Below are 25806 nucleotides of genomic sequence, written 5' to 3'. Positions count from 1 at the left end.
ACATGTCAAACATAGGCCAAAAACCGGATATGAACATATTGCCTAAGGGTATGTTCACATAGAGTTTTTTGCAGGCAGAAAATTGAGCCTCAAAATTCCGTCTAGAATTTTGAGGCAGATTTTGATCTGCTTGCACGCCGATTGCCGCGTTTTTTGCGGCGTTTTTTACCCACGGCCATTGAGCGCCGCGGGCAAAAACGCAGCGAAAAACGCTTTCTCTACCTCCCATTGATGTCAATGGGAGGTAAGAGATGTAAACGCCTGAAGAAAGGGCATGTCGCTTTTTTTTCCAACAAGCTGTTTTTACCGCACGCGGGGTAAAAACGACTCCGTCTCCTATTGAAATCAATGGGAGGCGTTTTCAGACGTTTTTTGCCACGTTTTCCACGTCAAAAAAAAACTCTGTGTGAACAGGGCCTAACAGCTAAACTGGTAAGAGATGGAGTCATAAGACTCTACGGCAGAGCCTGTTGATGTGCCCTCTGTAGATGCTGCCACATTGCCCTCTGTAGATGCTGCCACAGTGCCCTCTGTAGATGCTGCCACAGTGCCCTCTGTAGATGCTACCACAGTGCCACCTGCAGATGCTGCCAGTGCCCTGTAGATGCTGCCACAGTGCCCTCCGCAGATGCTACCACAGTGCCCACCGCAGATAATGCCACACACACCCCAAGTAGATAGCTCCATTGGGGCTCCCTCTAGGAGTGGAATTCCCAGCCAGAGCGTTGCCGACCAGAGCCGGTGTCCCGGAGCAGAGAACTAGTATAAGCTCTGGTAAAGCCCCGTGATGTATGGACAGCGATGTCAGAGACTACCCCAGAGTCCCGGAGCAGAGCCTATACTAGCAGCTCCGTGTCCCGCGGGCCGCAGATGACAGCCCCAGGGGCCGCGTGCTTGAGACCCCTGCTTTAAAAGTTGAAGACGTCCAATAGACAATATATGCAAAGTGTGAATCACGGTCACCGACACCAAGCTGAAAGTCTGCAGTATGCCCGCAAATACTCTAGGTTTTTTTGCAGCCAGGTATGAATGGGCTGTTGTACTGTAGTTTGTTGCGGATTTCACAACACATCTGAATGTGGGCTGGGAAGCTGCTTGGCAACTCCCACAGTGGTCACTATCATACACTGAACCGAGTCGCACTTGTGTGAACATACTCCACTAGGCCGTTCACAGCTGACTAAACACGTGACTCCGCCCCTCAGTTTACTAAACACTCGTTTACCTTATAAAACCACGTGTACTGCAAGCCAGTCACGTGTTGTACGCGGCCGGAAGATGCGTCGCGGGGACTTTCCATTGGGTGCAGCGTAAAAACGTAGCGAGAAGCCTGACATCCTCTCCAGACGAGCCGGTTCCACATATCGCGGTGTAAGAGCAGATGGAGGCCAGCCTAACGTGCGCTGTGTGTCTGGGTGTGTTCCGTGAACCGGTGACGCTGCCTCGCTGCTCCCATAACTTTTGTAAGTGCTGTGTGCTGGAGTGCGCCACCCCTCAGAGGGGCACGGTGGTTCAGCCCACTAATGGCGAGTATAGGACCGTCTCCTGTCCACTCTGCCGCAAAGTGAGCACCCTGTACGGCGACTTGGCAGCGCTACCCGTCAACACCACGCTGGCAGAGGTTGTCAGACTTTTACCGCTGAATGGAAGAGCCAAAGAGAGCCATGTAGCGCGGGGGTCCAGCGGGAATCCGGACTCGTGGAAGAACTCCTGCGTGGAGCACCCAGAGTACAAGCTGGAGCTGTTCTGTAAGAACTGTGAGCAGCCGTGCTGCGGGAAGTGCGTATCCCTCCGCCACCAGGGCATCTTCCACAACGTCAACCTGCTGGACATGATCTACCAGGAGGAGAAGGTGAGATCGGGGTCTGATGCTCCCCTGAAGTCCCCCCTAATAAATGGAAGCCTGACTCTTTGCTCTAACCTGTTTCTCTGAAGGATGGATGACCCCTAAATCCTATCATTACTACAGCTCCCGAGTGGTTGCCACCCAGCTTTCCCAGACTCCTCGCCACCCAGCTTTCCCAGACTCCTCAACGGCACATTTGTCCATTTATATAGCAAAGCCTATATCCTGTATTGCTGACAAATCTGTCGGTCAGGTGTCTGGAAAAGCTGAGAACCAGTTCTGTAGTTATTACCCAGCCTTTCCAGAAACCAATTTTACTTCGGGCCCGTACAGGTGAACGTGAATAACGTCCTTGTGCTGCGCAGGGAAGTCTCGCACAGCACGTGGACCCATTGATCTTAACGGGGCAGTTCACACATGCAGGAGTTTCGCGCAGCGTGTATCCGTTGTGTAAAACTCACTGCGTGTCCTATATTGGTGCGGTTTTCACCACCTATCGCCCATTAAAGTTAATGGGGGAATGAAAATCATGCACCACACACGGATGCATATCCGTGTGCGGTGCGTGATTTGCGCATCAATTTAATTGAAAGTAATGTGAAAAAAATGCGTTGCGAGTGCGTGAGTAATGCATGCCACTGGCGAAGCACTCTGATGCGTAACAGACCCAATTCACGTGCGTTTTTCAGATGCGTGAATCTGATACGCTCGTGTGAATGTAGCCTTAGGCCTCGTGCGCACGAACGTAGTGGCCACGTGCGTTCATTTCTATGCGCCTGCACCGCAGAATACGGCTGTAATAAGACATGTCCGTTCTTTTTGCGGTCCTGGGCCATGCACGGACAGTGAAAACCATGGTCGTGTGCATGGGCCCATAGGAATGAATGGGGCTGCAACTCACCCGCAGATTTGCGGGTGAATTGCGGCCACAAAAAATACATTCATGTGCATGGGGCCTTAGAAATAGAAGAATGGATAGAAGAGGAGAGCAGAATCAGTTGATTTTAGGCCTCGTGTACACGCATTGCCTCTGCTGACTGCAAATCCATGGGTCCGTAGCGGTTCATTGGACTGCAAAAATCCCTTGTTGTGAACCAGTGTGTAAGCCGGGCCCACGGATCCACAACCATTCACCAAAATGTGGATAAATTGCGGGCGCAAAAAAATATGGCCATGGCCATGTGCATGAGAGCTTAGTGGTTTTATTTTTTAAGAAATAAACTTTTATGATCTTAATTTTAAAAAAAATTATATATATTCATTACTTGGATTTTATTTATCCTGCTGCTACGTTTCCCCACCATAATGTTCTTATAATTTCTCCATGGGGTAGGTCATAAAACATTGGTGCTGGTTCCAAGGTCTAGGTAAGAGTGGCCTGACAGTCTTTTATCACTGAAATCCAAGGAGGTAACGTAAACTGAAGAATAAAAATGCAGTTTCCTGTCCATGTTTTATGGCTGACCTTATCAAGGTGACAAAATATGATGGTGGAATCCCCCCTTTAAGATGGTTGTAGAAGCAAGGGTGTTAGGCTTAAAAGACATGGGGCACAAGTCCCAAGGCAAGTCTGATATATTTTTATTGGAGGGGGGCAAAGACAGCATAACTATATATTTTCTAACCCTTGACAAGGCAGTGAGGCCCTCGGATCTCACCCTGCAGACCACAACGGTGACTAGAGTAGTGGTCAGACGTGGTCACAGGCAGAAAGAGAAATGAGATTTAATAACATAGTGAACTTGTTTCCACATTGTGGCAGATGGATGGGGGTCCCAACAGGGGGACACTTTGTGATCCGCTTATTTTCAAGGGAACCTTCTAACAAGTAGGGTTGGCCCAAAGCGGAGGACCACTTTAATATATCTGACCGATTGAGTTATGAAAGTAATGATATGTATCAGGGCTGTAGAGTCGGTAAGCCAAGCTTCTGACTCCTGTATTTTCCCTGTCCGACCCCCTTCATAAATGGCTCATGTAGCACATTTACTGTAGTAAAATAGTAACCTCATCACCGGGTAAATAATAAAATATTTATTGGAATGACATTTCTGAGCAAAAAACATAAATTCCTGTACGTAAATAGGCAACACATTGTATTTGATAAATTCATGCACTAATTATATAATTTTATTTAAATTCCAGACACAATTATATATTGCAGTATCTTGCCCATTTTTTTTTTTGTCTTTAAATTGTACATAACCCCCCCCTCCCCCCAATCCTTAAGTAGCAGCCAAAATGGGGTTGTGCACCCGTGTAGCGGGTTCTTGTAGGTCGTCATCTCCTTTACGATTTCTTGAATGGCAGGGAATCGTAATTGCGTTGTTTCTCATCATTCTATAGAAATGGAGAATTTTGTATTCCTGCAGACTAAACCTGTTTCATGCGGCATCCCTTCAGTTCAAGAGGTGATAATCGTTTGTTTTAGCTTTGTCGCAGATGCCGCCATTTTTGTCAAGAGCAAATTCCCATTTCTCGAAGTTCAATACGTGTTTTTGTGTTTCTCTCATTTTATTTGTTTCCCTTTTTTCTAGCTCTTGTTTTTCGGCAGTTTGAAGACCCTGCGTGAAATACATGAAAGACTTTCAAAGGAAATGCCCGATAATGAGGAAAATGCAGAAGTGAGTTCTCACTGCTCTGATACGCTTCTCCCTGACATGTTTTGTTTCACTAGATCATAAACACCATAATCTCTATAAATGCAATTGGAACCTACTTACAAACAGTTGTGTGGGGCGTATTGTCCAAAAAGATTACAGCTCCCGTGGCATGTTGGGAAAGGAGTGGTGACCTGATTCTTATGGGTAGCTCTTCTGCTTCAGGAAATGATTTTTATGAGGTGATGGGAGTGAGCGGTGCACCCCCTCATCCTCTGTGACCACCTCTGATGGCTGCTACTTGTCTTATTGGAGAGTGATCGCACGTGCGCAGCCATCTCTCCCCTGCAGACAGGGAGCAGTATTCCCTACTTTTGGGGCATCAATCTTATTGAAAGCAATTATAAAGTATGTAATTACAGGGTACCAGGCTTAAAAATACTTGGGTGCTTTTAAATCTTCGGTATTAATATTTACAGAAACACTCTGGCGAAACAAATTTCTACCCCACCGCTTGAAAATGTGATTAAGTGATAGATGAGTGTATTGGCTTACCGGGCATTTATTTGACAGACGCTGCATTTCGGGCCACTGTTGGGTCACGTCCTCCCTCCCCCCCCCATTCTGAATCTTAAAGCATCTGCTTTAGGGACTGGATGTCAGTCTCTTAATTCAAGCCTATGGGAGTCTCGTTGTCTCATGGACTTGCATTGAGAGACTGACCTCCGGTCCCTACAGTAGACGCTGTAGGATTCAGAGTAAGGGCATGTTCACATGCTAAAGTAAATACGGCTGTAAAATACGGAGCTGTTTTCAAGAGAAAACAGCCTCTGCTTTTCAGCCATTTTTGAAACCGCAAACGTTTTTGCGGCTGTTTTTCTATTGGCCCAATGGAAAACTGGTCAAGAAGTGACATGCACTTGTTTTTACGGGGTGTTTTTTTTTTTTTTTTTTTATGTGCAGTTTCTTCAATCTGCTGTGTTAAAAAAAAAAAAAAAAGCCTCATCTGAACGAAACGCTGGTTTTCCCATTGGTGGCAGATGTTTAGAGGCGTTCAGCTTCAGTTTTTTTTTCAAGGAGTTTACTCTCCCAGAAAACACTGCATGTGAACACACCCTAACGATCCTGTGACCCAATGGTGGAACGGAGCAGCTGTCAAATAATGTGCCCGGTAAGCCGGTACACCTCACTATCCTTCACTTAATCACGTTTTTAAATAGATGGGAAGAGGGAATTTCACCGGAGTGCTTCTTTTAGGAGCCAAATAAATTTTGAGGTCGCTAAATGATATGCCAGGATAGACGCACAAACAGCGCTCGTGTCCACATTTCTTCCCATATCAAAGTTTTACACTAGAAAAGGGGATTTCCTTAAACACCTGCCTTACGGGAGGATTTACACGAGCGTGTGCGTTTTGCGCGTGCAAAAAACGCAGCGTTTTGCGCACGCAAAAGGCGCTTAACAGCTCCGTGTCACCCTCGTATGATGCGCGGCTGCGTGAATTTCGCGCAGCCGCCATCATTATTACACTCTATGTTTGTAAACAGAAAAGCACGTGGTGCTTTTCTGTTTTCAATCATACTACTTACTGCTGTTGCGCGAATCACGCGTGTCCCACAAAAGTGCTTCCGTGTGCTGCGCGTGATTTTCACGCACATATTGACTTCAATGGGTGCGTGATGCTCGAACAGCGCAGAAATATAGGACATGTCATGCGTTTCATGTAGCGGACACGCTGCGTGAAAATCGCGGACTGTCTGCACGGCCCCATAGACTAACATAGGTCCATGCGAGGCGCGTGAAAATCCTCCCTAAGACTTTATCAAAGTCCTTGACCATAGACCAAGGAAGGCCTTCCTTCTACCCCTGCTGTCAGGTCTTGCTTGTACTTTAGGATCCTACGTCCCCAGCTGTGTCACATTACTCTAAGGCCCCATGCACACGAATGTGCTTTTGTGGCCGCAATTCCCCTGAAAATCCACAGGAGAATTGCGGCCCCATTCATTCCTATGGGGCCATGCACACGACCACGGTTTTCACGGTCCGGGCTTATTGAAAATAATGGCCGCGGCCATGTGCACAGCCCGCGATTTGCAAGCGGCTCGCGGCTGTCACGCCGTGGCCGGCCGACCCGGAAATCACGGCTCGTGTGCATGAGGCTTAAAACTGACCTCTCTCCGCATCAAAATGTAACACGACAATGTTTTCCACTTTGTGACGCAATATTTCTGTACAGCCCGTGGACTTCATCATGTGGATGAAATCACCAGTGGTCACTTCTGTCGAGCGATAGTCTGCAGCAGAACAAGCCTTCTTAAACCATCAATGATTTGAGTGACATGATGGATTTAGGTTACTTGAAGTCTTGATTCATATTCGAATAAGTTAATAAGTAACCTTCATTGATCAGAGCCCAACGTGCCACTGAAATTATTGATGGGCATCACACGGCAGAAGTTGCCATTTATTCTTCCACCAATGTCTCTAAATTTCGTATCTATACAGGGCCCTGTCCAAAAATTACGCTGAATGTTACATCTTATTATTCCATGATATCCTCTCCCAGGTGGCTCGAGCCCCGTGTATGATTGCAACAAGATAATGAAGGGAAAACATCCGAAGGCCCCAGCGAATTACATAACCAGTGGAGGGAGGGAGGGAGGGAGGGAGGGGGGTGTGCGCTGTTGTTTTTTTTTTTTTTTTTGGTCCTGTGATCTTCTATGTGCCCTTTGCCTCCCTTAAGGCGCACTTCGTACAAGATTGAGTATATAGCAGTCGGTAGCCTTGTCTGCAAACGGCCACGGCAGCTAGATTTCTAGTGGCAATAGAAAAATTGGGTCACATTTGCGACTATTTTAGCTGCCATTTAGTTGCGCTGTCTAAAGCTGGTACCTAAAGGTTTTGGACCCATAGTCTGTTCTGTACGTTAATTTTAAATCCTTATTTTAATGGCAATGCACACTGCCACTGACTGAATCAGGCATTGACCGTGACTGCACGAAAGTATGTAAAGATCAGCTCAACCCTTTTTTGTAGTAATGTGATCTATGCAGTAAAAAATATATTTTCTTCAGCAACCAAAGAACAGGACGATCAGCGTCTTGTGGACATAATAGCTGCAGCGGACAGCTGCCACGTAATACATTTTATAACTGTATTGCCTCATTAATGATAAAGCTACCAGGGTTTTTGACCTGCGGCAATCGACGCAAAAATAAAAAGTTATAGCTCTTGGAACGCGATGATGGAAAAACGCAAAAAATAGCTCGGTCATTAAGGTTTAAAATAGGCCGGCCATTAAGGGGTTAACGTAGTTTGATGATCTGAGGTCTTGTTTTTTGCAAGACCAGTTGTAATTTTTAATAGCACCACTTTGGGGTACATATAATTGATTAACTTTTTTATAAACTTTTTTTTTGGGGGTTAATGGGAAAAAACCCATAAATTTCACCACTTTTTTTTTATTTTTTTTTGTGTCATAGATTTATGCCGTTTACTGTGTGGTATAAATAACAAATATTCAGCGGGTCATTACGATTGTGTCGATACCAAATTGATATAGATTTTGTATGTTTTACTACTTTTACACAGTAAAAACACTTATATTTTTATTAAATTTTTTTCAAAATTATTTGTTTTTGTGTCGCCATGTTTTTAAGAGCTGTAATTTTTACGCCAATGCAGTTGTATGAGGGCTTGTTTTTTGCGGGACGACTTCTAGTTTTTATTGGTACTATTTTGGAGTACATGTGACTTCTTGATCACTTATCACATTTTTTTGAAGGCAGGATGAACAGAAAACATCAATTCTGGCATTGGTTTTTATTTTATTTTTTTTACAGCATTCACCGTGCGGGTTAAATAATGTAATCGCTTTATAGGTGGGGTCGTTACGGATGCGGCGATAAAAAAATGTGTAATTTTTTTTTTTTTTTAATTTTTCTCATATTAAAGTATTTTATAAGTGAAATTTTCTAAGGGAAATTATTTTTTTTATTTTTTTTGAAACTCTTTGAAAGCTTTATTTTTAGTCCCATTAGAGGACTTCACTATGCGATCTTCTGATCGCTTTTATAATACACTGCAATACTTTTATTCCCTGTCAGTGTAAAACTGACAGGCACCTGCTAGGTCATGCTTCGGGCATGGCTTAGCAGGCATCCACTACAGGCAGACCTGGGGGCCTTTGTTAGGCCCCTGGCTGCCATAGAAGCAATTGGCAACCTGTGATTGCGACCGCAGGGAGCCGATGGGGTGAGAGAGGGAGCTCCCTCCCTCCAAAACCACTTGGATGCGGTGCTTGTTATTGAGTGCCGCATCTAAGGGGGTTAAACCGATTAGATCGATGTCGAAATCGATCCCACCTGTTAGTGCAGGTGTCTGGCTGTCTTTAGACTGCCCGACACCCGTGGACTTCTGCCAGAGCACCGCCTTCTCATGGCACTCTGACATAAGTACCCTTAACGGCCGCAGTGAAAATGCGTATTGGCAGTCGTTAAGGGGTTAAACATTCATACGGTCGGATATAGGGCGGGCTCATGGGCGAAGCCTGCTCCATAGAACGATTATGGCTACTGTATGTAATAGCCAACACTGCAGTGTAACGAGCGGGCTGCTGCTAGTTTAACCCCTTAGATGCCGCAGTCAAAAGAGACCGTGGCCTCTGATGTTGCATCGTGGTTTTTTGTGGTGTTTTTTTTGTTTTGTTTTTTCCCCCGTGACACGATGGTTGTCATGGCAGCCTGGGGGCCTAATGAAGGCCACCAGGTCTGCCATCTTTGTACTCCTAGAGAGACTGTCGGTACATCGTGCTAGCGATCAAATGAGTTAATAAATACGAGACTGACTTTATTTATTTAAAAGTTTGGTGGAACCATGAATCCTATCAGAAGATCCTAAAGTAGAATGTCCGCCCGTCATTTCGTGACCCAGAGCCCAAGTGCAGTTTGGTTGAGTTTTATTGAGATGCTGTGGCAAAGCCCTAAACGTGCAGATCATGCTCGGAGAGTGGACCACAGTGATGTAAAAAGACTCCTCACAAGTTATCACAAGCATTTGATTGCACAACCAGTTATTAGGTTTAGGGGCAATTGTTTCCACGTGGGTGATAAAGGTTTTGAATAAATCTTTATCCTCCGGAAATGGAATGATTATTTAAAAGAAATTAGTTGATCTGAAACGTTTGTGTGACCGTTCAGCAAAAATAGAAGAAATCGGGTAAGGGACAAATACTTTTTCACAGCGCTGTTGAAGAATCCACCAACCAATGGGTATTTATATAGTTAAAGGGGTTTTTGAAAATATGATGGTATCTCGGAGAAACCCTTTAGTCTTTGAAGAATGGCAATGTTCGGTTAGTATATTGGGACCGAAAAAAACAAAGATACATAAAGATTAAACTAAAGCTCTCTATATAGGTGTCACCTTCTCATTCTCTGGTATTCCTATCTAATTGATCACAGCTCATATAGCTGCTAATAAGTTACGTGTAACAAGTGGGAGGGGGTTTAGAATGGTACCTGTCCCGCAGAGGAAATTGCACAGCAAGAACTTCAGACGACAGGTATAAGATGCTTAAAGAGACTGTCACCAATCAGCATCATGCACTCCTCTCCATTCATTTACACTGCACTAGCGATATAGATATATCACTATGTGCAGCCTCATACACAAACCCTAACATTACTACAGTGTCCTGATAATGAATATACATCACTACCAGCCTGGACGTCATGTGTACTCAGAATCCTGACACTTCTGACTCTTTTTTTTGTGAGATTCCAGCAACGGATACGAAATCTCGCGAGATCACGGAGCTAAACGAGATTTGGTTTCACTTGCCGGAATCTCACAGAAAAGATTCAGAAGTGTCAGGATTCTGAGTACACATGACGTCCAGGCTGGATGGTCCTGTGTATTAATTATCAGGACACTAGTAATGTTAGGGTTTGTGTATGAGGCTGCACATAGCGATATATCTATATCGCTAGTACAGTGTAAATGAATGGAGAGGAGTGCATGATGCTGATTGGTCAGCGTCATGCACTCCCTCTGTACACCGCCCACTTGGTCGAAAGTAAAAGTACGCCCACTTGGGCATTAAGAAAGCTCATTAGCATAAACTTAAAGAGGCTCTGTCACCAGATTTTGCAACCCCTATCTGCTATTGCAGCAGATCGGCGCTGCAATGTAGATTACAGTAACGTTTTTATTTTTAAAAAACGAGCATTTTTGGCCAAGTTATGACCATTTTTGTAATTATGCAAATGAGGCTTGCAAAAGTCCAAGTGGGTGTGTTTAAAAGTACAAGTCCAAGTGGGTGTGTATTAGGTGCGTACATCGGGGCGTTTTTAATACTTTTACTAGCTGGGCGCTCTGATGAGAAGTAACATCCTCTTCTCTTCAGAACGCCCAGCTTGTGACAGTGCAGATCTGTGACGTCACTCACAGGTCCTGCATCGTGACGGCCACATCGGCAGCAGAGGCTACAGTTGATTCTGCAGCAGCATCAGCGTTTGCAGGTAAGATCGACTTACCTGCAAACGCTGATGCTGCTGCAGAATCAGCTGTAGCCTCTGGTGCCGATGTGGCCGTCACGATGCAGGACCTGTGAGTGACATCACAGATCTGCACTGTCACAAGCTGGGCGTTCTGAAGAGAAGAGGATGTTACTTCTCATCAGAGCGCCCAGCTAGTAAAAGTATTAAAAACGCCCCGATGTACGCACCTAATACACACCCACTTGGACTTGTACTTTTAAACACACCCACTTGGACTTTTGCAAGCCTCATTTGCATAATTACAAAAATGGTCATAACTTGGCCAAAAATGCTCGTTTTTTAAAAATAAAAACGTTACTGTAATCTACATTGCAGCGCCTATCTGCTGCAATAGCAGATAGGGGTTGCAAAATCTGGTGACAGAGCCTCTTTAAATCACTCCTAACGTTGTGAAAAAAGCGTTTTTTTTTAAATAAAAAGCATTACTGTCACCTACATTACAGCGCCAATCTCCTTATGTAGGAGATAGGGCACTTATAATGTGGTGACAGAGCCTCTTTAACAGAACTTTACTCCAACACAGGCACAATCTTCATGGTTACAATATCTGGTGCATAAGCTTGACTTTCTTTAGTAAATCGTCCCAATACTTGGCACTTTCTGATATAACTAGTGGGAACGGGACACTGTTGGCTATGGTTCAGTCAAGTTAAAGAGACTCTGTCACCACATTATAAGTGCCCTATCTCCTATATAAGTAGATCGGCGCTGTAATGTTGGTGACAGATCGTTTTTCTAAATAAAAAGCACTGCTATTTTAAACCACTTCATGAGCGATTTTTAGCTTTATGCTAATGAGTTTCTTAATGCCCAACTGGGCGTGTTTTACTTTAGACCAAGTGGGCCTTCCTACAGAGGAGTTTGACACTGACCAATCAGCGTCCTGCACTCCTCCATTCATTTACACTGCACTAGCGATCTAGATATATCACTATGTGCAGCCACGTACACAAGCCCTAACATTACTACAGTGTCCTGATAATGAATACACATCACTACCAGCATAAAGCTAAAAATCGCTCAAAGTGGTTTAAAATAGATCATTTTTCTAAATAAAAAGCATTACTGTCACCTACATTATCTCGCTGATCTCCTTATATAGGAGAGAGGGCACTTATAATGTGGTGACAGAGCCTCTTTAAAACTTGTGGTGAAGGTTTTTGTTCTCATATGAAGTGCTGAGCACCATTCAGACATTTTAGTGGATCAGTCACTTGGTAGCTTGCGCCCTACCTGGCAATCTCAACTTTCATCTCCCGCCTTGCCCAGCTATCCAATCTAGCGGCTCACGCGCCCCTCGGCAAATCCGCTCACTTTGTACTGGCTTTTCTCCCTCTCCTGCTTATCCCACACACATTACTCTTTCTGTCTCTCTCCTCCGTCACTCACCAACCACCGCTATATAAAAAAAAATTATCTATCTCCTTTTTTTTTTTTTTTTTTAGACTAGGCTCCTCCCTTTATTTTTTTTTAAGGGGTCGCATGCCACAACTGACCTCTGACGCTAATGCGCCTTTAGAGTCCTGTCTGTACAAAACATATAGTGCACTATGGAGAAGAACCTTTTCTCCTTATACACATACAGTTGCATTACATAACCGGTGAGTAACCTATATAAATAAGTGGGTTTGGGGCACACCCTACATATGTATCTATTACCCTTTTCCACCATTCTATTCCTTGTCCACCCCGTGTCCCTTTTTAGTTGTTTACTTTGCATTTCCAAGGGTTACGGTAATAATCGCAGTCCTGCAGCGGTGGCACCTGTGTTCTTTTCTATGATCCTGGCTAGGTTCTCGTGTGCACGCTTTCTTTGATCATGCGTGGTAACACCCAGCCCGACCAACGCACTGCCATTCAATATAGTGGAATGGAACAGCTCCTGAGTGTACATAGTAGAGCTGGGACCCTCCCATTCAGATGTGCTGGCTCTCGTGATTGACATGGGAGCCTGAAAAACAGAGCGCTGCTTGTGGCAGGTACTGATGGTTGCAGCCGATGCCAGGAGTGATAAGGGATTTGTGCTCGGTTATCCTCGCTCCCATGTCCAGCTATGGAGCCAGCACTGTCTGAATGCTCGTCCTCCAAATCAAATAGCTCGGAGACTGTTTGTCCCGTTTTCATCAGGAGAGCCAGCACTGTGAAGGGGCTGGACACAGGACACTGGCAGGCAGAGCGGTACAAACTGTCTCTGGGCTTCTTGGCCAAGCGTTCCAACAGTGCTCGTTTCTATGCTGCACATGTGAGCCTGGTATAGAGGGGCACTCTGTCTCAGTGCCAATTGGGGGGATGAGCTTTGTCTCCTATGCTCCTGTGTACAGAGGGAAGACAACACTTTCATAGTACTGACTGCATGGGAGACAGGGTGGGAGGCCTTGTTTCATAGGGCTATTTGGGGGGGGAAGAGTGTTCTAACAGCGCTGGCTCCTGTGCTGGGCAGCAGTGACCAACAGCAGCACAGACCTTGGGCGCTCTGATCGGGAGTGTGCATGAAGAAGCCAGCTGAGCAGGGGAAAATCAAGTAAAAGGTTAAGAATTTTATCTGGTGTGCAATAGCTTTACTTTTGATCATTTATTAGGGCTCATGCACACGACCGTATTGGGTTTTGTGGTCCACAAAACTACCGGTCAGTTGCGTTCCGTCTTGACTGCAAAAAACACCCTTGCCGTGTGTCATCCGGACTCCGTTCCACAACCATTCACCAGTATTGCTGAACCATAAATCCAGGCCGTAAAATGACTTGCCCTGAACTTTTGCAGTCCTGATTTGTGGCCCCCGCACCGATCCGTCTAAATCACGGTCGTTCACGTGGGACCATAGAGTAGAATGAGTCTGCAAAAATGCAGATAAATTGCGGCTGAGGGGGGGCACCTTGAGATGGGAATACCCCTTTAACAGTCTTGCTGCCTTGTATGTTTTTTGGAGGGACCTCTTAATAGCATCTTCTATTTTACTGTAAGAGGTGAATTATTCCTATGCTGATTTCACTTTTTGTTTTTTCTTTTTGTTGTGCTTTTGCTAAGGCTTTATAATGGACCCCTCTGTGGTAAGTGATGTTATTTTCGATATAAGTATTTCTCCGCCCTCTATTATGCCCAGTTAACATTTTTTTTTTTTTTTTTTGCCATGTCGAAATCCGCATAAAAAGACGTCCGAAACCGCCTCCCATTTAAATCGGGCATTTTTTTTTTCCTCGATCAGGAGACAAATGCGCCATTTTCTTTCTTGCCGCTGGTCCGCCTCAGACCTCCCATTGAAATCCATGGAAGGCAGAAAACGTTCTTTTCGCTGCGTTTTTTTTTTTCTTTGCTCCACCGTGGGCGAAAAATGCTGCGAAAATCACGACCAGAAAGTGCAGGCAGGTCAAAAGCTGCCTCAATATTCCTGTAAGGAATTTTGAGTCGGAATTATTTTTTTTTGTGTGTCAAATACGGTGTGTGAACTTGGCCTTGGTGTGCGTCTAGTAATATGAAACATCATTATTTGGTGATTTGTACACAATATACTTCTGCCCTTTTCCTATTATCTTGCAGCTTGATCTGCCCTGCACTCCTCTAATAAAGCTCTCCTATCATCCTGTATACACCGGGGGGCTCTGTTTACATCACGTTTGTAAAACAATATTTGGCATGTGCTCCAAACGTATCCATAGGACCACATTTGCCTGGCGTATGGCAAAAGGGTGTCACGATTATTGTGCACCGTGCCAGTATGTGTTGCATCGCTTTTACTTTTTACTGTATAGAATAGCGAAATAGACTACTCTATTGTATACAGAAAGATACAGTAAAAAAAGTATATAGTGCGGTATGTCTTTACAATGAGTCTATTAGAGACGCGTGCCACTGGAGCGGCTATAAATGCCGTCTCCCGCTCTGGATGACGGAGTGCAGCCATGTATTACATTGTGTACCATCATTTGTAATACGAGGTATCTTCAGATAGGGAATGTGCTGCCACCTGCAGCTTCCTCTGATGGTCAGCAGTTCTGGCTGATCGTTGAGGAAACCCCTTTCACTGTATGAGGATTTGTGCCTGATATATATATATATATATATATATATATATATATATATATATATATATATATATATATATAATTTTTTTTTTTTTTTTTTTTTTAAAGCAGACAATTCTAAAAGCCAATGAAGATGCAGTTACGTTGGCCTTTGGGGAAGTGCAGAAAGCTTTGGATTTAAAGAGGCAACAACTTGTGGACTTGGTTAAACAGCAGCAAAGCGCGTCTATGAAGCGCAGTGAAGTACGGAAAGTAACGAAAGCTCATCACAGAACTACAGTTGAAAGTCTTCTTAAGGATTGTGAAAACCTTGTGGATGACTATGAGCCAAGAAGCTTCCTTGAGGTAATCTATACTTTACACTGCCCTTTTGAAAAGGAAATTGGTAGCGGATTCTGGAGAGCAAAAAAAAACCGCAAATATTTAATTGCTAATCTATCACTTCTGCTCACGTGTTCTGAAGGTCGAGATGCCAGGTGAAGCATTTTCATAAATGAAAAGTGTTTAAATCACAAAGTGGAGATAAATTGTGAGCAGAATGAAATCTGGCGGCTTGTTCCTAAATCACCCATGCAAAGCCTACACAGGACAATGATCCAGAATACCTACTAATAGGGTCTTTATTGGTACTAGATTAAAGGAATTTTACTCTATCATATGAATAAAAAAAAGTGAGGTGGGTAGAGTGGCATAGATGATGCTGTATGAGTTTAAAGGCTATGTAAACGTTTAAAATGCTATTTTGTCTTAATAAAAAGGTGTATCACTGCGATTGGTCCAACTTTATAAATTCTATTAAATTTAGTTATACTTCTTTAGATGCAGCTACTCTGGATTCTCTACAGAGCAGCTGTATCTAGCGCTATTCACTGAATCCGTCAGTCCCGCGGATCTGACAGGTATTGATAGGGTTGTCACGATACTTTGTGTAGTATTGCGATACTCCATACCAAAACGATACTTTGCCATAAATAAAAATTTTATTTTCTGATGGGAGGCGCGTGGTGTGATGAATTTTGAACCTCCATGTATCTTATTAATAGTAATTAGCCCCATAATGTTCCTCCGTCATAATGGACAATACTGGGTTAATGTGTGAGGTACATGATTGGCTTAATTACTACGAAGGTGAGGCACATGGAGTTTCAAAATTCAGAATACTTCGTGCCTCATATTAAGGCCGGATTCACACAAGCTTGTGCGTTATTTGCACGCAAAAGGTCCATAACGGCTCCGTGTGTCAGCAGCATATGATGCGTGGCTGCGTGTTTTTCACGCAGCCGCCATCGTTATGACACTCTGCATGTGGTGCTTTTCTGTTTTCATTCATAGTTTTGACTACTGTAGCGCGCGGTTTTCACGCACCCATTGACTTCAATGGGTGCGTGATGCATGAAAAACGGGCAAATATAGGACATGTCGTTAGTTTTACGCAGCGGACATACGCTGCGTGAAAAATCACTGACAGTCTGAACGGCCCCATTGACTAACATAGGTCCGTGCGAGACGCGTGAAAATCACGTGTGTTGCACGGACGTATTACACGCGCAACAGCAGTAAAATAATGAATGTAAACCGAAAAGCACCACGTTCTTTTCTCTTTACAAACATCCAAACGGAGTGTCATTAATGATGACTGCTGCATGAAAAGCACGCAGCCGCGCACCATATGAACATGGCACACAGAGCTGTTAAGTGCCTTTTGCGCACGCAAAATGCAGCGTTTTATGCGTGCGCAAAACGCACACGCTCGTGTAAATCCCCCCCCCCCCTAACAATGGGCGATAATTGGACCAAAGTAACGCATGCTGTTAGATTTTTCCGCTTGTAGAGAAATCACAAGTGAGTTGGCACATTGACTCTAAGGCTAGGTTCACACGACCTATTTTCAGACGTAAACGAGGCGTATTATGCCTCGTTTTACGTCTGAAAATAGGGCTACAATACGTCGGCAAACATCTGCCCATTCATTTGAATGGGTTTGCCGACGTATTGTGCCGACGACCTGTCATTTACGCGTCGTCATTTGACAGCTGTCAAACGACGACGCGTAAAATGACTGCCTCGGCAAAAGAAGTGCAGGACACTTATATACATTATATGCAGGACACTTCTTTGAAACGTAATTTGAGCTGTTTTTCATTGAAGTCAATGAAGAGCAGCTCAAGATTACAGGCGTCAAAGTCGCCTCGCAAAATGCGAGGAGGAGCTTTTACGTCTGAAACGACGCAGCTGTTTTCTCCTGAAAAGTCTGTCTTTTCAGACGTAAAAGCCTCTCATCGTGTGCACATACCCTGATATGTCAGTTTGCGGTCTGTTCTACAACCAATAACACAGATGTGAACATCACTCATCTGAATAGGGCCTTGACATATTACTCCGATTAAGAAGCTGGAATTGTGTGAAAAGGCCCAAAAGAGGGGGGCTAATTTATCAGGCTTTGCTTTACAACTCGCACAATTTTTTTTAATGTGTATTGTTAAGATGTAGTTTGGCAAAATGTTGACAAATTGACAGGACTTCTATTGTGGAACCATAATTTCCCCATTTAATACAAGGGAGGCTAAAATGTGGATCTGTAGTGTAGCGTCCACTGTCTTTAAAGAGTCTCACCAGATTATAAGTGCCCTCTCTCCTACATAATCTGATCGGCGCTGTAATGTAGATAACAGCAGTGGTTTTTATTTTGAAAAACGATTATTTTTGACAGTTATGAGCAGTTATAGATTTATGCTAATTCATTTCTTAATGACCAACTGGGCGTGTTTTTACTTTTGGCCAACTGGGCGTTGTACAGAGAAGTGTATGACGCTGACCAATCTGTGACCAATCAGCGTCATACACTTCTCATTGTACCAGCCCAGCTTCTTTCACTGTAACAATGGGCTGGAACAATGAGAAGTGTATGACGCTGATTGGTCAGGGTCATACACTTCTCTGTACAACGCCCACTTGGTCAAAAGTAAAAACACTTCCCAGTTGGTCATTAAGAAACTAATTAGCATAAATCAAAAATTGCTCATAACTTGCTCAAAAATGATTGTTTTTCAAAATAAAAACCACTCTTATCTACATTACAGCGCCGATCACATTATGTAGGAGACAGGGCATTTCTGGTGACACTCTTTAAGTGCTGGAAATACATTTCCGTAATGGGAGTGAAAGAAATAAACTGACAGTCAACATTGGCTCAAACTCACAACTTTCTTAGGGCCTGTTCATATCCGCGTTGGCTTTCCGTTCAGGGGTTCCGTCGGCGGTTTCAGTCGTGGACCCCTCAACGGAAACCTTAGCTTCCATCTGCATCACCATTGATATCAATGGTGACGGAAACATTGCTGATGGTTTCGGTTTGTCACCATTCCGGCAGGTTTACGATTTTGACTGAATCAATAGCGCAGTAGACTCAATGGTGATGCAAACGGAAGCTAAGGTTTCCGTTTGACTTTCTGTTGAGGGGTTCCACGACTGAAACCTCCAATGGAAAGCCAATGCTGATGTGAACAGGCCCTGAACTCTATTCTTCTAGTTTAAGTCCTTCAGTGTTTTTTTTGTTTAACCAATCTCTCCTTTCTATTTACAGGTGGCTTGTGGCCTAAATAAAAGGTGTGTATTTTGGCCCCCACCCCCATTCTCGTATGGATTTTGAGTGCATTATTGGAAGTAACTCCCTGCTACAGACTAATCAGGTAGTTTGTGGTCTTCATATGAAGCGCAGGCCACGGATTGCTGTCAATGGTTTTCTTGCAGCAGTTTGTCTAGCTGGAGCAATTCTGCTGAGACACCATACCAAGCTAGAATTTCCCCATTTAGATTTTCGAATTGGCTTTATGATCTTGTCTTTGAATTTTGTTTTTGTCCCTTGTTACAGGATGAAGTCTAACTTTGAACTGATCGAGTTCTGTACTGATCACAATAAAGACCTGAGATGTGAACCTCAGTGTGTAGATGTACAGGCCGTACTAGATGCCGTTTCCACACTGAAAACTACAAGCCGTTTAAATGGTTAGCGGCTAATGGGTTTTTCTTTTCATTATTTAAAGTAGTCGTTGTTAATCCTATTTATTTGTTTCCCCCTTCTTAATGACAAGTTAATGTTCTTGCAGAACAATGTTAAGATTTTAAGCGATAAATAAATTTTGTTTTCTACATTGGGTGTTTTCTTTCCAAAAAAAATGATGTTACTCTGCCAGATATTTGTTTGGGAAGGGGCGGTCTTTGTTATACATATAAATTATTTGTCAAGCTGCTTTTCACAAATCTAAAATAAAAAATTGGCTTGTTTACCCATGTAGACCACGTGGCTCTATTAGGGCACATAAACCCCATAGGTGAACCGCTCCATGTATTACATAGACAGGCATTCCTTTGAATCACTGCCATGTAATGCTAAACTTCCCTGCAGTGTCTGCTGTAGTTCCTGAAGTCTCTTCTTCACTCAGTGAGGACAGCTGATCACTGAGGGTTAGATCATTGCACTAAGGCACCTCGCACACGAACGCAATTCCTCCGAAAATCCACAGGAGAATTGTGACCCCATTCATTCCTATGAGGCCATGCACATGACCGTGGTTTCCATGGTCTGTGCAAGTGCCAGCAGCCCGGACAGCAGAAAGAACGGGCAAGCCTTATTACGGCCGTGTTCTGCAGTCCAGGCTCATAGGAAAGAATGGCCGCGGCCCGTGATTTGTGGTTATCTCGCGGGTGACCCGAAAATCACAGCCGTGCATGAGGCCTTACTTTTATTAAAAAGAAAAGTAAAAGTTTATTCTCAGACACTTTTTTTTTTTTTTTTTTTTTTTTTTTAAACAAGTATGTAAAAATACAAAGGTTCCTGAATTCTGTTGATTAAGGCCCCATGCACACGACCGTATCCACAAATACTGACCGTAAATACAGTTCTGTATTTCTTTATAGTAATCAGCAACGTACCCATTTCTGCTGAATGGTATCCGAAAATACGGTCCATACATACGGATCCGCAAAAAAGAGGCCTGGTTGATGGGAAAACTTCCTTTGTGTCGCGTATCAACACTTCGCAAATACGGATAGCCATCCACAAATACAGGACGCACCTCCGTAGCCATCTGCAATTTTGGCTTCCCCCATAGAATTCTATGGAGTCCGTGCCGCAATTGCGGACCAAGAATGGACATGCTCCATAACTCCCAGCACAGTTCTGCGGCACGGACACATCTTTAGCGATACGGAAACGTGTCCGCGTTCAGTGGAATTAAACCAATTGCGGTCCACAAAAACATATTTTTATTTTATTTTACGGTCGTGTGTTTTGGGCCCTAAGTCACTGACCGTGCTGGGCAGCAGTTTATCTGTCTGGATATTGCAGGCAGTGAGAATACTGTATTGGTGGTCCACAAGGTAAAGGCAAGAGGGTGGTGACGTCTGTACCTAAGCAGCAGTGATCTATTGAAAGATCATAGCACTGCAACCATGAGCGAAGGCAATAGCGAGTGGGACTACCGTAAAACCGCCATTGTCCTTAACGTAAGATGACATGCCGAAATCTTAGAAAAGTTGTCAAGATCTCTCTGGATTGTCTATCCTCTTGTCTAAGACTGACTGTTTACATCTATCCTGTGGAAAATTAGTTCTATTATAGTTTTGGAAATTCGCCTCTACATGTCCTCTAAAATAGAAGAGCAATTACGCCTTTCTTTCTTTTTGTTGTAGACAGGAGTAAACCAAATGGAAGCTTTTCATTTAAAACTATATCCAGAAATTGGGATCGTGGAATGGCAACTAATGAGAAGTATTGTGTAAGTGGCCACAAATTCAGTCCCCTCCATTATCAAGCTGCCTATATAAACACGACATACTTTCTATTGTTTTCCCAGCCTGTTCAGGATCAAGAACTGATTTATCTTCAAGGTCAAATGCAAAAACTGTCCATCCGCTTTGTATGTATAACACTGATGCCTGAATATCAGCACTTGAGCTATGAGGTAACATACGACTAAGGCTCCCTTCTTGAGTCAAAATCTTTTTCAATATTTTGAGGTATTCTAGTCTGTTCCAAGTAAAGGACTATATAGAAATCTTAGTAGCGATGTTCTCTACTTAAAAAAAAGAACACCAGACCTAATGTTTCTTACCCTTTTTGCTGTTCACAGGAGATGCTAGATATTATTCACTTATCAGCAGTTGTAGTCTGGGAAGAGTTAGGCTATGTTCACACGGGGTATTTTGGCGAGTTTTTTGACGCGGAAACCGCGTCGCAAAACTCGGCAAAAACGGCCAGAGAACGCCTCCCATTGATTTCAATGGGAGGCGTCGGCGTCTTTTTCCCGCGAGCAGTAAAACTGCCTCGCGGGAAAAAGAAGCGACATGCCCTATCTTCGGGCGCTTCCGCCTCTGACCTCCCATTGACTTCAATGGGAGGCAGGAGAAAGCTTACTTCTCGCTGTTTTATGCCCGCGGCGCTCAATGGCCGCGGGAGAAAAACGGCGCGAAAATCGGAATTTTGAGGCAGATATTCCTCCCCCAAAATACTCCGTGTGAACATAGCCTTAGGCAACGTTCACACTGAGTTTTTTGCAGGCAGAAAACTCTGCCTGGAAAAATTGGCTCCAGTTTTTTAAGTGGTTTTTCACCACACGTTTTTTTGTTGTTTTTTTAAAAAGCTATCTCCAACAGAAAGCTGGAATAACCACAAGCAGTTTTTGCCGAAAAATCGCGGCAGAAGAAGCGTTAGTTTCCATCTCCGATTGATTTCAATGGGGTTTTTGAGGCGGAGAACGCCTCAAGATAGGGCATGTCGCTTCTTTTTACCGCAAGCTGGGTTTTCCACTTGTGGGGAAAAAAAATGCCTCTGCCTCCCATTGAAATCAATGGCAGGCGTTTTCGGGCGCGTTTCAGACGCGGTTTCCGCGTCAAAAAAAAACTCAGTGTGAACTGGCCCTTACTGTGTAGTTCTCTTAAATGGCCTTTCTGACTAGTTTTAAGTCGTATCCTCTCATTGAGAGACACTTCAGGTCTAAAGTCCTGAGACCCTCAACTTTTATGTACTTATTGAATGCCATTAACTGCTCATATTTGAAGACTTTGTCCAATAGAATTAGTGGCCCTTTAATAATTATGTTAACCCTTTTATGACCAGATGTTGTGCCTAGAGCCGAATGTCACATTTTGGAATGCTGCATTGTAAGGGCTTATTCAGACGCACGTATAATACGTCCACGCACGGACCTATGTTAGTCAATGGGGCCGTTCAGACTGTCCGTGATTTTCACGCAACGTATGTCCGCTGCGTAAAACTCACGACACGTCCTATATTTGCCCGTTTTTCTCGCATCACGCACCCATTGAAGTCAATGGGTGCATGAAAACCGCACATGGCACACGGATGCTCTTACGTGTGATGCGCGCTACAGTAGTCAAAACTATGAATGAAAACAAAAGCACTACGTGCTTTTCTGTTTACAAACCGTGTCATAATGATGGCGGCTGCGCGAAAATCACGCCGCCACGCATCAGAAACTCAGACGCTCGTGTGAATCCGGCCTTAAGGGGATTTTTATTTAGTCGCCCACTAAAATAATTCTTTAAAATGTTCCTGTGCGTAGCGATGGCAAATTTATGTAAACTTTAGCGTGTGGGGCTGCTATAGTGCTACAAGGACCTGTTTGTTTTATATGCACGTGCGCTCCAAGAGTTTTACAGACAAGGAAGTTCACGGTCACAGTACACAGTTGGTCTATCATGACCAACCAAACCAGTTGACCCACTGCATTGGAGCGAGAAGTGAAATCAGAGCCTACTCTAGTGAGGACCGTGTGAAAGGGTCTTAGGTTTGGATCCGCATGCAGTGAAAGATCTGCTGTGGATTTAGATATGAAACCGCAGCAAAATTGTGCGTTACATGCAAATTGATCTACAAATTTCACCCTGGGCATTGTAAAATCCCCAGGCCATTTGAAAATCCACAGCATTGTTTTTTTTGTTTTTTTTAAAAACCCCATCCACTTGTATTGTAATGTACAATTTGCACGTCTGGGCATAGCCTATTGGAAATCTGATATAGCAAATATCTGTCTGGTCTTAAATATGCTTGGCTTAGTTCAAATAGTTTGAAGCTTCCATAGTGGCAAGATGCATTTGAGGGTAATAAAAGGCTAAGGGTATGTTCACACCGTTAAGAAAATACGGCTGAAAATATGGAGCTGTTATCAAGCGAAAACAGCTGATATTCAGCCGTTTTTTTAAAAATCAAACTCTGTTTTCTTTTACGCCTGTTTTTGGAGCTGTTTTTCTATTGAGTCAATGGAAAAACTCATCCAAAAATTACTCAAGTGACATGCACTTGTTTTTACAGGGTGCTTTATGAGCTGTTTTTTTTTTTTTGTTTTTTTTTTTTTAAATGAAGCGTAAAAAATTGCCCCGTCTGAACAGAACACCATATTTTCTAGACGTTTACGTCCCGAAAATAGCCCCCGTACACTACAGTATTTGGATGACTAAACAGGCTGCTCAACTATGGACATGTTCCAAAACCAATTTGAAACCCTCGCTACTACTTCAGTAGTGTTTTCATGTCCTTCAAGGAAAGGTGTGCAAGCTGGTTCTGAAGATGGGGGGGCCACCATCTGCCAGAAAGGAAATCTGTCCAGGTTCTGTGATTTCCAAAGACCATGGCAAAAACGTTTGGGGTTTGAGGTAGTTTTGCATGTTTCATTCTGTAAAAGCAATATAGTAAGCAAATGTGCAGCACTTGATGATTATGATGATGATTATCTCTGTTTCATTGGTAGGAACTCCGTCTGAAATATTATGAGTCATCCGTTGTGCAAGAAAACGAGGCTTATGGAACACCCGGGCCATTTCTTTGCAATAACAACCAATTCGACTTCAAGATGTCTTTACTGAGTAGTGTAAACGCCACCGCACTGAAAGACGGATTTGGCCGGGAACTTACAGTTTATGGTAAAGATTTATTAAAAATAAAATCTACAAAAACAGACCATGGGAGAATGGAGCAAAAGAACAGCCTATTTGCACTGAAAGATAGTCCATTCAAGGCCCAAGACTTTCCTAGCTCTTCCTCAGGGGGACTGACTATTGAATTGTCCTCTGCCATTAAAGCTGAGAAAACTCCTAAACTCTGCAATGATTTAAGCAACAAAACTTTCTTTCCAAATTTTTGCTTGGGGAAATCTGAAAATGCAACTAAAAAGAAGTCTAGTAGGAACAAGAAATCTTGTATAAAGCAGAAGTCCATGGCATGCTTGCCAGAGCTTCTGAGTGCGGGATCGGCTAAGAGCACGCCTGCCGTGGCTGACAATACGGCTCCTCTACTTTCTGCATTACCAATACCATTGCCGAATAGGTCTCCTGGCAACCATTCCCCCTCATTTCCCAAAAACATCAGATGATTCAGATTTTTTTTCTTCAATATAACACTGCTGGAACAGCATATTTTTTTTTATTTTTTTTCCCTTGTATGCAACTACAATAGTAAAGGTTGTTAATGGATTGTTCTGATCATGGCTAAATCGGTGCAGTTACATTTTTACGTAGCTCATCATTAGAATTGTTTATATGCTTTAAATATTATTGGCCTATTTTGATAAGTTTTCTTTCTTATGGAACAGATTTCTGTCAGACAGAAATGATTGCATGGTCAGCAGAGCCTTTATCTCGCCACCTTGACCGTCTGCATGGACATGTCTGTCAGTTCCGCCTCAGAAGAATTTTACGATGTGAGTTGTAATGTAGATCCAGATGGGGAGGAGCCCTGTGAACAAAGTCATAACTACAGACGGTGACTGCCATCTTTACAAAGGAATCGGCATTAATGCTATACACTTAATTATGTGCAATAGTATAGTTTATGAAGTCATCTGTTTAGCCTTACTGCTTATTAGCGATACAGTAAGGCCCAGTTCAGAGGGGTTGTTTTTTTGACGCCGGATCCGCGTTTAGAATCCATGCCAAAAACACAGCCGAAACAGCTTGCCATTGATTTCAGGCGACTTTTTTTTTTTTTTTTTTTAATTTTTTTTATGTTTGCGTTGCGGTTACACCTTTTGACCTCCCATTGAAATCAATGGGAGGCAGAGAAAGCGTTTTTGCCTGCAGCGCTCAATGACTGTGGGTGAACATCGCAACAAGAAATTGCAGGCAGGTCAAAATCTGCCTCGACATTTGTGAAGGAATTTTGAGGCAGACTTTTTTCTGTGAACAGGGCCTAAAGGAGTAGCAACATACCAGAGTGGAATTTCTTAGGTGCTTGCATCCGGGTAACAATTGAGTTTGTCTGCAGTGCCATATACAAAGAGGCTTTTCTGTGTCCACTGAACCAGGAAGAATCTGGCATCTTGAGCTCCATCCACTACCCTCTCCTCTGCAGTTCATTGCCAGCTCTGCCATGTAAGCAGAGCTGTAAATCTACTGGAGAGGGGAAGGGTTGGCGCTCAAGATGCCGGGCACTTCCTGGTTTGGCGGACATGTAAAAGCTTATTTTCATATGGCACGTGGTAGAATAAAACTCCATTGTTACCCTGATGCAAGCACTATAACTCCACACTGGTTTGTTGCTGCTCTTTTACCCTATGTAGAAGTGTCATGCATCAACTCTGCACATCCTGAACTTTTAGCATTAGGAGCTATTGTGTGTCTTGGGTTAGACATTTACCTGCAATCATGACTTTCTATTAATTTTTTTTTGCGAGGTGTATGCTTTCATTTATTGTATGGCTATGGGATTATATGATTTTTTTTAATTTTATTTTATAATTCGGGTTTTATTTCGGTTTCCAATACGC

General features: G+C 43.5%; 1 protein-coding gene across 1 annotated transcript; it reads left to right on the top strand.

The window, feature by feature from the left end:
* Nucleotides 1-1260: 1260 nt before the first annotated feature.
* LOC142736749 (uncharacterized) lies at nt 1261-24414 on the top strand. Its single transcript, XM_075849662.1, has 8 exons — nt 1261-1852; nt 4384-4470; nt 15137-15370; nt 18609-18631; nt 18897-19030; nt 20717-20802; nt 20881-20988; nt 23794-24414. Exons 1-8 carry the CDS (start codon nt 1382-1384, stop codon nt 24412-24414), a joined length of 1764 nt encoding a protein of 587 aa, XP_075705777.1. The 5' UTR covers nt 1261-1381.
* The last annotated feature ends 1392 nt before the right edge of the window (nt 24415-25806 follow it).

Source organism: Rhinoderma darwinii, chromosome 1 (assembly GCF_050947455.1).
Source record: "Rhinoderma darwinii isolate aRhiDar2 chromosome 1, aRhiDar2.hap1, whole genome shotgun sequence".
Classification (NCBI taxonomy): Eukaryota; Metazoa; Chordata; class Amphibia; order Anura; family Rhinodermatidae; genus Rhinoderma; species Rhinoderma darwinii.
The sequence above is the reverse complement of the archived record's forward strand: the minus strand, read 5'-3'. Positions and strand labels throughout refer to the sequence as shown.